The 14,775-nt window shown below is 43.3% G+C and overlaps 1 protein-coding gene across 2 annotated transcripts in view; it reads right to left on the bottom strand.

The window, feature by feature from the left end:
• Positions 1 to 251: 251 nt before the first annotated feature.
• Positions 252 to 14,775, bottom strand: part of kirrel1a (kirre like nephrin family adhesion molecule 1a) — a 36,286-nt gene continuing 21,762 nt past the window's right edge. Inside the window, exons 5-15 of one of the 2 annotated variants that reach the window (XM_030430098.1) lie at positions 14,582 to 14,732; positions 14,123 to 14,228; positions 13,686 to 13,834; positions 13,361 to 13,488; positions 11,923 to 12,049; positions 11,514 to 11,614; positions 8,979 to 9,195; positions 7,527 to 7,634; positions 7,159 to 7,286; positions 6,758 to 6,835; positions 252 to 2,963 (exon numbers count right to left, since the gene is read on the bottom strand). In XM_030430098.1, the coding sequence (XP_030285958.1) occupies positions 2,217 to 2,963; positions 6,758 to 6,835; positions 7,159 to 7,286; positions 7,527 to 7,634; positions 8,979 to 9,195; positions 11,514 to 11,614; positions 11,923 to 12,049; positions 13,361 to 13,488; positions 13,686 to 13,834; positions 14,123 to 14,228; positions 14,582 to 14,732 (2,040 nt within the window). In that variant the 3' untranslated portion in view covers positions 252 to 2,216. Of the gene's footprint in view, positions 2,964 to 6,757; positions 6,872 to 7,158; positions 7,287 to 7,526; positions 7,635 to 8,978; positions 9,196 to 11,513; positions 11,615 to 11,922; positions 12,050 to 13,360; positions 13,489 to 13,685; positions 13,835 to 14,122; positions 14,229 to 14,581; positions 14,733 to 14,775 lie in introns of both variants that reach the window. The other variant, XM_030430097.1, reaches the window with a different exon arrangement.

Below are 14,775 nucleotides of genomic sequence, written 5' to 3' on the forward strand. Positions count from 1 at the left end.
TATTTTTTTTATTGAAAATTTCGATCATTAAAAGACCCTGACCTCATACAGTATGCCTGCCACTAGTTTGTTTATATCTAAAGCCCACGCTTTGCCTTTGTCATGAAGAAACATGGGTAAAAATCAAACAACATGTGATATTAATATATTTAATCATTTCTTAAAATTGCTGTGTGTCATATCAATTTCCAAATGTCAAAACAATGAACATGTCCATTCTGACTTATCTACCCAAAGAAAACACAGTCTGCTTTATATAAAAAACAGTGCTTTTATTTATGTAATACTGTGGAAAAATAATTACATACCATTTTTAAAAAATATTGAAGATAATGAAATTAAAAAATGAGAGTTTGATAATGTTCGTTGTACATCTTTTGAACAGTTTTCTCTGCTACGAAGAACAGTACAATAAGATAAACATTGGATTTTTCTAAATTCAAAGACACAATAATACAGGATACAGTCCTACCAGAGGTATAAAAGTACTGTAACAGGATTGTGAGAGAAATGATATGGACATATACTGAAACACACACACTCGCACGCTTGGACACGGACATGCACGCACGCACGCACTCACTCACTCACTCACACACTCACCCACTGACTTGCATACAATAGCCGCGCGCACACTCGAGTCGGGCGCTGCATGTTTACAGTATGCTTCCCATACACACACGCAGTCATTCACACGTCTATACAAACACACTGTACAAATCGATGTGCGCGCAAACGCCCACACACTCCCCCTTGAACTCTCTCTCACGCACACACACACTCGCACGCCCACGCACTCGCAGTCATACACTACTACATGTCAATATTGTGGACAAGCCTTCATTGAACCTCTCCATACACATTCTCCTCTGGCCGTTTTTGGCAGACAGACGATGAGGAATGATTCAAAATGGAAATGTACGACATGTTCCCCTATAAGGCCACTCAGTTCTAAACCCAACATCTGTGTTTTTCTCTCTGTCTGCACCAGGCTTGTAGTTAAGAGCTCAGAGAAAAAGGCTCCAGCCTACGAAAATGTCTGGGAATGACTCAAGGCCCCGAGCCTGGTTTATAAAGCAACAGTCACCAATAGAAGGAGCTTCTACTGCATATACATGGTCTAAGGTGAAGAACAACATGAACACTTGGCACTAGGTTTCTTTTATACACTGATAAACCCTTCTCGTGTGAAATACGTCCTGACTTCAGGCTCCTGCTGTTGGCACAACGCTTCACTCTTCCTCAGTGGAATCGCCCAGGCAAACTCCCAAGTTATGTGCACTCACGTTCAAACTTTTGGTCCATACATACACATTACATGTTTTACATTGACAAAAATAATTCTGTAATGTTAAAAAATAGAATACAAAGCTCTAGTCTGGTGTGCAAATAAAAAGAAGACATTACACAGATATAGATAAGGGACGTCTAAGCATGAATACTGTAGATGCAGTGCAAAATGATGACAGCCCTCCCAGCCCCGCCCCAGCCCCAACACACTCCCCCCACGTTGCCTAACAGGCATGATGGCATGTACCACTGTACAGAAAGGGCTTTATGGGATACTATATATATATGTGCTCTATGGTCACTGATTAAGACAGTGGTCAAATTCAATGATGAAGCAAAAGAAAAAAAAAAATGTTTAAAAATGGCGGCCAGAAATGACTTCCACTGGTTGAGGTTTCTCCAGATCAGGGTGTACCATATTCGACAGTCTTAAGACGTTCTCTCTCATCATTTACAAAGTCAGTTCATAGCAAAAGCTATAGGGCTCCAAAGATCTGTGATCTCTTGTCCTCTCTCTGGTTCTTGCTCTCTTTCCCAGTCTTGATTGTGACTTGCGCCGTCCGCTCTTTCAGAGCTCAGATATACAAACACATTGGGAGTGAGGGAATTCAAAATTGTGTGGAATTTCCCTTCCCTGTCTCGCTAAAACTCCTTCTGTTCCACTCGTCTATTTCGCTCTCTCCGTGCCTCTGTGTTTCTCATACCCTCCCCGTCTCATGGGCATGGTCTTCTGACTCTGTGCATGGGTGTGTGTGTGTGTGTGTGATGTTTTTCTTTGTGTGTGTTTGTGTTCAGTAGGTCGTGTTGGTGTGTGAAAATGTGTGTGCAAATCTATGATTGTGTGTGTTTTTAGGTGTGACACTATTTATAAGATGCGTCCTCATGCTCTGCTAAGACTGTGAGGTGTTTATGCGTCTCTCTCTGTCTCACACGTGAGTCTGCATCCTCTGTGTGTGTCGGCTGTGGGAGTAGTCAGAGTGTTGCGAGGTGTAGGAGAAGCGAGTGGAGCTGCCGTACTTCCCCAGTCCAGTCTCTGATCCCGAGGGAGCAGGACCCCCAGGACCCACACCGACCCCAGGGCTCCCAACCCCAGATCCCACCCCGGGTCCCACCCCGGGTCCCACCCCAGGTCCCACCCCAGGTCCCACCCCGGGTCCCACCCCAGGTCCCACCCCGGATCCCACCCCATACATTTCATAGGATGGGCCGGCCTCCAAGGGGGCCAGGCTGGACGGGGCGAAACCCATGCGGTAGGTCTGGTAATGCGAAGGGTAGCCGTAGTTATCATAAGCCAGCTGAGAAGTGGAGTCCAGGAGGCTGCAGTCCCCTGGGAAATCGCTGGCCACGGGGGCAGGGTTAGCCGGGGGCTGCTGGCTCTGGCCCCCACGGGTGAAGGTGTTGAACTGGGCGTAGCTGATGTGGGACAGTCTGGAGGGGGGACGGGGGTCGTAGCAGGCCTGGGGGCGGCCAGGGGAAGTGAGCGGGCCGGGGGGACCGGGTGCCCCTCCGCTGGCCGTAGCTCCTGAGCCGCCAGCACTGCTGCTGATAGATGCAGCTCCCCCTGGTGTTCCTGTCGGGGAGCGGTAGTCAGAGTAGTGCATGGTGGAGCGGGATGCAGGGCGGCCTTCATCGTGGGTGGAGGCTCGCACATTGTAGTAGCCATTGGTGGGGTCCTGAGGAGGGAGGTAGAGAGAGAAGAAAACAGAGTGAGCATTAAGAAATGAAATAACGAGGGTGTTTTTGAAAACGATTTTGCATAGAATATATCATTATTCGTCCACTAGGGCGGAAGTTATCCAGCAAATAGATTCTATTATAACAATGTTGTGTTCCTTTATGATCTCCAGAGAGAAATTTTCTTTCTTGTAGATGGTCAGAGGTCAGAGTGATCTGTGTGTTTCGAGCTGTTCCGCATCCAGGTTCACTTTCATTGAGATTATGCTGTGGGGGCAGTTTGCTGTCTTTTTGGGTGACTCAGCTGCTGGAGATCAAGGTCTTAAGTCTCTTTTCAGAAATCTATGCCGATCAAGATATGCAGAATAGACCAGCATCCCAGAGCACCCTCCAAAATTATTAGTGATGCACGATAAAGTGGATTCCATTCAGCCGTTATCGCTAACTTGTAGTTAATGCACACCTGAGGCTAAGAAAGGCTGAGAAACAGTGAGCAAAGATGGATGATTTAATATTCCACCGCTCTCACAAGATTTGTTGTGTTAAAACTTCTCCCCTCCTCTCTAAACCCAGTGCAGAACACGTATTCCAAATTGCAATCGCGTCGTCTTCCTCCGAAACTGGGGATGAAATGTTTGGCTCTCATCCAGGGGCTCTCAACCTTTTTTGAGTCCCAGCCCCTCAGAAAAGGCTTCGGGACTGGGTTTTGTGTGTGTGTTCAATCCTGTGCACTCACACAAACACCCTCAGTAAAATATGTTTTAAGGCAAATGATGTCACCGGTGCAAGCAATGGAATGTAAAACCATTCCCACTTCTAAAATGTTAATTCACTTTTTTTTTCACTACAGCCATCTGGCGACCACTAGAAATGAACCCTTAGGGCGGGAGTCGATCCGCCGTATCCTGATTTGATACTTCACTTTAATAATAAGTACTAAATACCGATTTTCATAGTATGCTGTTTTTGTGAATATGCAAGAAAATGATTATGCTGAAACAAAACAAAACAAGACTTGTGCCAGTCAAACAGCACTGAATTGCCACTGCCTGATATGACAAAACGATCCAACGACAGAAAACCATCACAAAAAATGTTTTGGGGCATGCATACAGAATTTCAGTGTGATTGCAAGACATACTCAAAACCTGCATGAACATAATACATCTTTTGATACAGACCCGAGGGCACAGCTTCATTTTTTGACCAGGTTAACAAGAAAAATCAGGAAAAATCTCATATGTCCTTTCTTTCCTCAAAACCGTCGAGAGTTGAAGCTCTTAAGTTTACTCCAGGCATCTCCAGCAGAGTGGGCCCCTGCCAACACGCAGTGGTGATCCCAGATCGTCTGGGTGAAGAAAGGATGCTCCCCCTGTTCACTACACCCCCTGCCGACCGCTCTAATGATGCTCTGCTATTATTTCTGACATGATTCTGCCACCTCATTGTCTCTCACGTATCCGTACTTTTCCCCCCAACCAACTCCGTTTCACTGCTTTGGTGCTTCAGGCAGCGGCGAGGAAGGGGAGAAAAAAAAAAAACCTCAGTCTGTCTGAGGCTGTTGTCGGGGTGATCTAACCACCTCCTGGGGTGGATTCATGTCTGTGTTTCTTCAAAGTGATCCGAGGCAGCACTCCAGCTAGAGGGGTGGCGTGTTTGCCCTCACAAAATATTCATGGGGGGGAGTATCAGCGGAACATTTTGGCAGCATTACTCGTGAAAATACATTCATCACCTACACCCAGCCCCACGGTGTCAAAATGTATAAATCATTCATGCCAGCTGAATGGGCAGGGTACACCTAAACATCCTCTTTCACTTCCTTCCAACTTGAGTTTTCTCTTTGAATATGTTCAAGATGAGTGGGCCAACTTCCCAAGTAATCCGAGAAGCCTCACAGTTGGACTGAGAGCGAGGGGCAGAGAAGACCAAAGGAGCTCCGGCAATTAACGGAAGGCCGACTGCACCGCTTTTGTCTTAAATATCCCATTTCAATATTCCCACAGATATTGATTGCAACGCTAACAGTGAGTTTAAAGGGCCTCCAAGAAACCAGTGCATGAGCGCAAAACACATCTGTGCTGAAGTGGACTGCGAACCCGGTGGTTTCTGGTCGTTAGCAAATGACAGCCTGGCTTGAAAAATGAGTTTAATGTTTTGTTTCTCTTGACTTTACTTTTAGCAGCCAACATGTTGCTCAGAGGAGAAAAGCAGCTGATGCCAAAAAAGAATCAACACAGACCTAATACACAGTTGAATGAGGAAAACTAGAGGACGGAAGGAGGTCTAAATTATCTTGAGGCTTGACAGCTGCACCGAGAGGAGATTTTGTACTGATGCTGAGGTGGAATTGTTGACTGTTGTGGTATCTGTAAGTCAAATAAGTCATATTGTCTGGCTAACAACAGTGCCCAGCCTCTTTGCCTATGCTCTTATAGAGGATAATAGTTATTGCATAAAATTACACTCAAACAAGAGGTGTAAGAGCTGCTGAAACCCTTTAATGCTACTTTCATCACCAACCATTGACTCAATAGACAACTGTGTGAACTGTGGACGTTTAATGAGGTAATTAATTTGTTTATTAAAGGTACAGCTACAAAACAAAGAGAAAATGTGAATTAAAGAAGGAGCCTGTTAGGCAACTCTTCTGGTCCTCCAAGCACCCTTTTGTTATCCAGTTTAGATTGCCTGGGACTTAGTTGCTCAAATAGTTAATATCCTTTTTCTTTGTCTTCTGCTGGCGACTAGTGAAGTGCCAAAACAGAAAGCTATTGCTGGACCACTGGCCAAAGGCATGCATCTATTGTGTTAAGATGCAAAATGGTACTGTGCAGAAGCCCAGAGAAGGGGAAGGAGAAAAGAAAAATTCTGATGATTTATTTTCTTAATTTGTTTGTTGTCTTTTGTGTTTAAGACAAAAGGGAAAAAATTTTTTGCTTCTTATGTTTTTCAAAAAAATGTTCACTTGACTCTCAGGGCTTCCGTAGGATTACGAGTTCCCTGAACTGACTGAGTTCCTGTACCAAGTGTCACCACCATGCTCAGATTGTAAAAAATAATTCATAATTAGGGATCCTGCATATTTAAAGAGCATTTTTACCTCACAAAAAGAAAACAGCATCAACTGCTTTTTTTATTTGTTTTTTAGGGTTCAAAATGAAAAATTTAAATTACCTTATTTTTTCAAGTAGAATTTGACCTTTTAGAACATATCACACTTTCATTGACAAAAAATCTAATTAAATTTGTTTGTACTGGTAGTAAAATTAGCTATCTCCCTAAATATAACGGGAAAAAAAAGGCAACTGAAACATCTTTAGATCAATCAGTGGTCAGGTGGGATTATACATTAATGAATGATCGCTTCATTTATAGTATGAAAAAAAAAAATACTCTGTACTCTTAGTGTCATCCTGGGTGACATCACTTCATTGGAGAAGAAACACTGTACATCACTGGCTGAAAGTCATCACTCAGAGTCACCATGTCAGTAACGATTAGGATATTTGCAGCCCTTTGAGGTATAATTAGAATGAAACCTTGCTCCAGAATGACTCCACAAGACCTCCCTCTGACTTTGGCATCGTTTTATTATCAATGGTTTGTTGAATTTGACTTCATATTCAATATATCTGTGTTTTCCACCTATTTCTATACATGTGACCGTAGCCCTTCTCTGTGCTTTGTCATTTTTGAGTCTTTTAGAAGGGAAGAAAGGTTGATCTGTTCACACGTTAAAGACAAGCTGCTCCTTGAGCCGATATTAGCAAGTGTTTCTGTGTGAACTCACCTTTAGGTCGTACTCCTGACGGGTGTCCAGGGTGTCGCTGCGGAGGTCAGACTTGAGCTCTATGTCATCCTTAAAGGGCTGATTGGAAGGAGAGAAGGACACAGAGGGGAGAAACTAAACCGTCAAACAACAAAACAAAAAAACAAAAAGGAGGAGAGAAGGTGCCGTAACGAAACAGAAAGAGGGAAGGAGGCAACAGAGTATGACAGGAAAAGAGAAAATGGAATTAAAAGTGTTAAAAGGAACAGTTACAGGGGAAAGCACATAGTTTGTTTGTAGGCAAAAAGTTACAGTGTGGTGTAGGGAGAGGTTATTGAGTTAATCTGAGGTTTTTTTTTTCTACGACTACAGGCTGTATAAACAGTGTCCAGCCCAAGCACACATATCCCGCTGCTGCTCACCGAGTACATGGCCTTGACCATGCGCGAAGCTGTGGACACGCTGCCGGAGTCCTCCTCTAAGCTGTGGGTCTCCTTGTTTATCGTCTCCACCTTGATGTCGGGCTTACCCAGGGTGACCCCGCGCCGACCTGGAAGCAAAACACGGCAAGGTTGAATGCAGCTGGACACGCGAATCTGTGTTTTCATGAGCTCGGAGGGGCAAGTTCAGAGGGGACCTACATCCATACGGTGGAGAGGAAGCTGTATGTGTTTGGTCTATTGTCAAGCATTTCACACCATAATCCTCTAGAAAACATTACAACTTCTCCTGTACATGCAGATTGGGTCTTTGTACTGTATGTGTTAAGCATAAGAAGAGTATGACTCACTGCCTTTGCGCTGCCTGTAGAAGATAAGAACGAGGACCAGCAGAAAGATGAATAGGAGGATGGTAGAGCCCACCGTCCCACCAGCTATTATCCCCACTGGGACTTCCTCTGAAATGAGGGGGCGAGGGAGACAAACAGAGAGCCAGAGAGAGAGACAGAGAGAGAGAGAGAGAGAGAGAGAGGATTCAAATGTCTGTCATATCTGCAAAGTCTAGATTTTAATGCAACAAGTACATCTTATGGACCTCAATTATGCAAGAGTGGCCCCATTCACAGTTATACTGAGACATCTGTTTGTCAAAATAGAATCCTGGTTTTGGCTATATATGGATTTCTAGGTCCATCTGATGTCTAATGTTAACAACAGCAGATAAACTGTATCTTTTCTGTGTCCCAAAGCACAACGCGTCATCTCATTTTCTGATAAACAAGTGTGAATAATGAACGAGTTTGAGAAAAATTCTCAGGCTCCGGAGTTTCTCCCCATTCATTTAAAGATTCCATATTGCGGAAAGTGAGATTGCCATGTTGCCATTGTCTTTTTTTGTTGTTGTTTAAACAGAACAGGTCATTGTGCTAGAATTACTGTGAAAGTATCAAAACGCTAAATCCACGGATAAATGCAGAGAGCCTGTGATTAGAAACGAGCCGTCAGATCTTCTGTGAGGTTGTGATGTCGAAATTATACAGCCCTCAGCACAACTGTGGTCGCAAAAACAATAGCAGAGCTGATATGGAAACATGGGGGCTCAGGCCTATGAGAACTGACCAATCAGAGCAGACTGGGTTCTTGTCGAGGGGGTCCTTAAAGAGACAGGCACTTAAATAGTTCAGACAGACAGTGAATAGAGGTGCTGCACCAACTGACACTTTTGCATCCTTATTTTCCTTCTTACATCACAGAGTATATAATGTCAATATGATTATACATTACTACAAAGTTCTTGCATTCCAAAAAAAGTCTTAGACAAACGTGTCGTGTCGTAAACCCGACTCTTCAGGGAATATTTTTACAGTTACTATTCTCCTAAAAAGACACTAGAAATAAACATCAATCAAAGACAAGACAGTAAAGCACAGAGCTCTTTGTAGTTAAGATGCAAATATATCATTATCTGACAGGAAGTATAAGAAACTAAAAATGATTTGAAGTAGGGTTAGAAACCTAGAAACAGCCATACAAATGTCCAATAAGAGTTGACAACAAACAATCAATCATATCACCTTAGATATCAGCATATCATTTCACCCTTTCTTTGCATTTAGCAGACACACTATGTACACAGATACAGAATTTCTTTTTCACCTTTCAAGAGCTTTTTATATAGAAATGTTGTGGTAACTAATTTGGAGCATTTTCCAAACTAAAAATCCATTTTGGTGTCCTGATGAAACCACCGCACTCTGTCCCTGTCAAATGAAACTTGAAATGATAAATTAATATCAACGCACCAGTCTCCTCCAGCGAGATGATCATGGTGCCGGGGCCGAACGAGTTCCAGGCCGTGCAGTTGTAGGTGGACAGGAAATCCGACTCCATCACGTTGTTGATGGTGAGGGTGGAGAGGACGCCGCCGCCCTCGGCTGACGGTTTGCTCTGCTCCACCGTGTACCTCTCCAGCAACGTCCCCTTTTCCTTCTCCCACACATTCTCCTTCCATGCCCACACCTGCAGCACACAGGAGGCCATATTCGATTACATCACAATTATTTAAAGTGCTAATTGTCTGCTAAAAATATGATTTATTCTGAATATATCAGATAATAATGTAAGTATATCTGTTTGACTGCATCTAGACAGTCGCCACTGAACACGCTTTTTGGATTAAAATTCTAAAAATCTTATTTTAGTTTATTCTCCACATTGCTGAGAGTTAGATAGGCGGATTGACTCTGCTCTCACATTTGTATTGTAATTTTGAAGGGACAGTCAGCAGCCTGTTAGCTTTGCTTAGCAGGGGCTAAACAGCTAGCACAGCTCTGTCCAAAGCTAACAAAGTCCTCCAAGCAGAAACGCTGAAGCTAACTAATGAACATGTAACTCCCTGTACAACCACAACATGTATTTAAAGATGATTTTTTTTTTTACATTTCAGTTTTTGTTCAGGTCAAATGAACAAGGTATCACTTCTCGATAGCCCTATTAACTGTTTCCGACCAGTTCTAGTCTTTGTGCAAAGTTAAGCTAGCCTAACCGGCTGCTAGCTATAGCCTAGCTTCTTATCTATGTGAGAGAATTATCAATATTTTTCACTTAACTCTTGGAAAGAAAGGGACTTTTTACATTTACCACCTTACCCATTTTCTGTTATCATGGTTTAGGGATTGTAATGCCCCACTGTGCAATCATCTTATGGCGATCCATGTGCAAGCAGCTGTGCAAGCAGCTTATGGCAATCCATATTTACATTTATTATTAGTCAGCGACCTCTAATGGCCAAAGGTATCATTACAGCAGCAACAGAGCAAGTCAGGTGAAATTGTTTACAGTATGAGTGACAAGTCCGCATTGGGAAGAGGTCGGTGTGGACTAGTGGTTAAAAGAAAACAGGCCTTTAAATCCAGGAGACTGCTAGATTTGTCAAACATGATGACAAAAGTGTGTAGTGTAGTGATCTAACGTTATGTACCTGACATAGGACAAGTTTCCTAAACCTAACCAAGCAGTAACCTAACCAAACTGTGACGAAATGACAAAGGTCCAGTACGCCACACTGCAGCGGTCTTGCTGTTGGGAATGGTGCAATATGTAGTTTTTAGAGTCACTGGCAACCGACCTATTCAGTCAGTAAGGTATGACGATGTGTTATTTTAAGAAAGCCAAAAAAGGACTTCAGTAAATGTTCTCCAGTGGATTTAAAGGAAATCCCTTATTCAGTCACACAAATGGTGTCCAAGAATGTACGTATATGTATGGGTGTTTCAGTTTGTATTGTGACTGAAACATCATAAAATCATTTTAATATGAATAAGCAAAATTGTAGAATAAAGGATAAAGAAAGAACAATATAACTGAAATCTGATTTGAGGTCCACCGACATGTTAGTTAGAGAAAAGACATTATTTGCCATATACAGTATATATATAATACAATATATATCTATAACTTGAGCACAAACTGGAGAAAGGCATGACAGAAATAGGGCAGATTGGTTTACACACTTGCATGTAAACACACACATTGCATGACTTGCTGAACCAGCAACAGTTTGTATGTTTTCTGCAGGCTGACGTGGAGGTGGGTGGGGGTGACTGAGCTGGCGAGAATCTTGCACATTCTCCGACTTTAAAGCCACTAAAAGCAACTGTATTATTCAGCATTGAAGTACTGTACTAAGGCGAGTTAATTATGCATAAGCCCACATGTTCCCATAATCTGCCCACTTATTCTAGAGGAGGATAATCTCCTGGCTGTGGCGTTTACTGGGACAACTGTTCCTCTCCAGTCCTTTATATTTTATAAATCTTTTTCTGTCCCATCCTCCGCCACTTGCATTAGGAGCGCGCACCGCGAGTCAGGATGGATCAGTCACAGAGGCCGGGGAGCGGAGGAACTACTACTACTGCGTCTCTGTGATACAGCCAAGTGGAGAGAGCATCCAGGCTGATTTCTGACGCAGGAGCTAAAAGCGGACCGGCTTAGTGTTAGTGTTGGTTTGTTTATGTGATGGGATGGAGGAAAATTCTGGGAGAGTTGAAGGGTGAGTCACCACTCAAAAAGAAAAGGGGACAGTGCCTGAAAGCATTTACCGTGCAGGAGTGGAGCCATTTAGGAAAAGGAGTGTACAGTAACAGTAAAAAATACAAATCCCTGTCAGACAAAAAGCTACAAACTTGGGCTCTTTGTGGCCAAAGCTTTTTCTTGTTTAACCTGGTCTAAATAATTTAACATTGGACTAAGATTTAGACATATTCATTGTGGCTTCCGTGCCCAGAGATGCTTCATAGCACTGTTATGTATTCAAATTTTCCTTTTGTTTGACTTACAATCTTATCCGGAGGAGGTGTGCTGGCTATGTAACATTTCACCTCTCCCCGCTCCCCTCTCACTGCATACTGGACGGGGTCACTGGAGATGATGGGAGGACCTGCAGTGGCCAAAAACGAGAGGATACGTGAGTGTGGGTGAAAGAGAAAATGAAAGAAATAACACTTTAAATACCACAAACTGCAAAAAAAAAAAACATATTAAAGCCTGGTCCTTTTTCTTTCTCTTTTATAAAAGAAATTGACCTTACCAGGCCTGTTCAAGAGGATTGTATGATTTTAAAAATAAATGGGCACCACTTTCAACATAGAACATTTTTTTTCAATTACTGACAGGCTGACCTTTCGGAAAGTACAAGTTATTCAGCTACAAGCAGTGGTACATTAAATTGTGTGGATGTTTCCTGACCGTTGACGGTGAGTGTGACCTCAGTCTCTCCTACTCCAATCCGTGGGACGATGGCCTTACATACGTACTGGCCGGCATCCGCTTGGCTCACCGACTTCAGATACAGCTGGTTGCTGTTACTCAGAACCTGTGGGGGAGTGAATAAAGAGGACACAAATATAAACAAGGCAAATCTGCTCAACAGCAGGAGGGGATAAACAAAATAAAAGCCCACATGAACACAAGCAGAGGAGAGGCTAATGAACTATTGCACCTCGATCTGCGTACTTCATTATTTTAATATACCATGTTGTAAATTTGCGCGTCTGTTCTTATTTGAGCATATGCGTTCCACTACTCTGACCCTCGCCGGCTAACAATGCAAACTTGCACATCCACTTTTAACCCATCACAAAGGTTTTGCAGTTGCCTAGCAACCACATCCATTGGCAAATTAGCTGTGTAAAAATTATGGCTTAATATGTAACCACCTAGAGAGAGAGAAATACCTGAGCAAGACTTATTACATAGATGTAGGTGTAGACCAACTCAGTCCATAGTTTGCGATGGCGGATTTCGTGTGCAGTAACTGTCCTGGTCTCTACTCTGTAGCTTTATGAGAGTCAGAGCTAAATTGAACAGATTTTTTGCCAGCCAAACAGCCAGGGGTCAAAGCAAAAATATGAGTGTTTACACTCCTACTAGCCATGTATTTAGCTACACACAGCAGATAAGATAAGATAATCCTTTCTTGAAGACTCAGAGGGGAGATTTGGGTCCATGAAAGAGCATTTAGACATGCATTTGTTTTCTTGTTGTGACTTCAGTGAGAAGACTGACTCTCTAAAAGCCAGCAGACAAAAAGCATAAAGACTGGAAACAGCTAGTCTGGGGTTCTGTTCGATGGTAACATCCATCTACTGGTGAAGCGGATCCACACACAAACCCCTGTGCAACAATGAAAATATTGTTTTCTACACTACAGTCGTTGTTTGGATTGACCAAGTTAACGAAATATTAATGCTGGTGAACATAAATGCAGCAACATTTGACAGATTTTATTAGTTCTGGGCCGAGTTAGGCTAGCTGTTTCGCCCCTGTTTCCAGCCTTTGTACTAACTGCACTAATGGGCTGCCTGCTGCAGCTTTATTATTACTCTATACACATGAGAGTGGTATCAATCTTCTCATCTAATTCTCTGCAAAAGAGCAAAGAAATGTATTTCCCAGTCTAATAAAGACTAAAAATCTTAAAATTATAATAACAACATTGGTAGGAACGGATGAAATATGGCTACTCGACACTGTGTTGCCCTCTGTTTCTGCCGCAACATTCAAATTTAGGAGGACTATGTGACTAAAGCACAGTAATCTTATCAAAGACAGGCCGCTTTTGTGGACGAAAGTGTAAATTGTAAAAGTCATGTGAACAGAAAAGCAGTGTGTGGTGGCATCTTACCATGTTTGAACCCTTTTTGAACCAGGTGAGTGTGAGTGGTGGGTTTCCCGCCCATTTGCAGTTGAGGGTGACATCAGAGTCAACATCTACCGTTTTGGGCTGCGGCTCCACCAACAGAATCGGACCGACTGGAGACACACAGAAACACGGAGAGACGCTCTTTGTTGTGCTCGAATAATAACGCAGTAGTACAAAAACGGGAGAAGCTACTCATAGGGAGAAGAAACACAACAACGTTGCGTTTTATGCCTCTGACTCCAGACTGTAGTGAGTAAAGTGGGCCACAAGTGACTGAACAAGGTGAGATGAGTGTCGTGTGACTCACAGTGCACGTCTACCAGGATGCTGACGTTGGTCTTTCCCACAGCGTTGAAAACCAGACAGGAGACAGGCTCGGTGAAGAAGGAGTGGTCGGCCTTGGTGGTGAACACACTCTCCCTGGCACCCTGCAGCACCACGCCACCCTTCGCCCACCTAGGGTTAAAACGCACTAAGTTATAAACAATGAGAAATTCAAACACACCCTGGAACGATGTGTGCCAGAAATGGAAACCACAAATATGAAATTGTCTTGCTTTTACTGAGATCTAGGAGGGTTTTCATGCATGCATTTAATTTTGCCACATCCACTTTATTTAGGAACGGACACTCGTTTCAGAGCAAAATACAGAAACACATTTCTGTCATGCAATTTTGATCCAGTAACTGCTCACTTTAAGAGGCCTAGTGAAAAGGACAATGCGCTCGTACGTGGATACAGACCTGTAGCCCATAATAGGAGGGTTGGCGTGAGCCTGGCATGTGAAGGTGACTCTGTCCCCCTCCAGGACAGAGCGAGGCTCAATGGACAAGGTCACTGTCGGTGGATCTGTAAGATACAGCGAGAGAGGGTCACATAACGACGGCCTTACTACACCCAGTACACGCTGCAATCTGGAGGGAAGTCGGATGCAAATGGCTTCCACGCATTACTTAACAATAGCAATAACACCGCAGGCAGATGCTTGATGTTCAGAAATACGATGCCAGGTCGCTTTTTATAGCTCATAACTTTTAGCAATCATTTTTTTTATTCATAGTACAAAACAGTGAAATAGTTATCCTTTTGAAATTTTTATTGTAATGTAATTTATCTCGTGTTTTTCTCACAGCTTTTATGTGATGAAAAACACTTCTCAAGACAAAAATCAGCCGTCGCCTTGATAGCACTGAAATGCTTACGGTGCACGTTGAGGGTGACGGTTGTGCTTTTGCCGGTGGGAACGGCCAGGTTGGAGGCCACGCAGCTGTAGTTCCTCCCGGTGTCACTGTCGACGGGCGCGATCGGCAGGTAGCTCCGTGTGGTCACCCTCTTCCTGTCTGGAAGCACCTCCTGATGATGGACGGCAGAGAGATGATGGATGACAGATTTGCAA

Source organism: Sparus aurata, chromosome 10 (genome assembly GCF_900880675.1).
Source record: "Sparus aurata chromosome 10, fSpaAur1.1, whole genome shotgun sequence".
Classification (NCBI taxonomy): domain Eukaryota; kingdom Metazoa; phylum Chordata; class Actinopteri; order Spariformes; family Sparidae; genus Sparus; species Sparus aurata.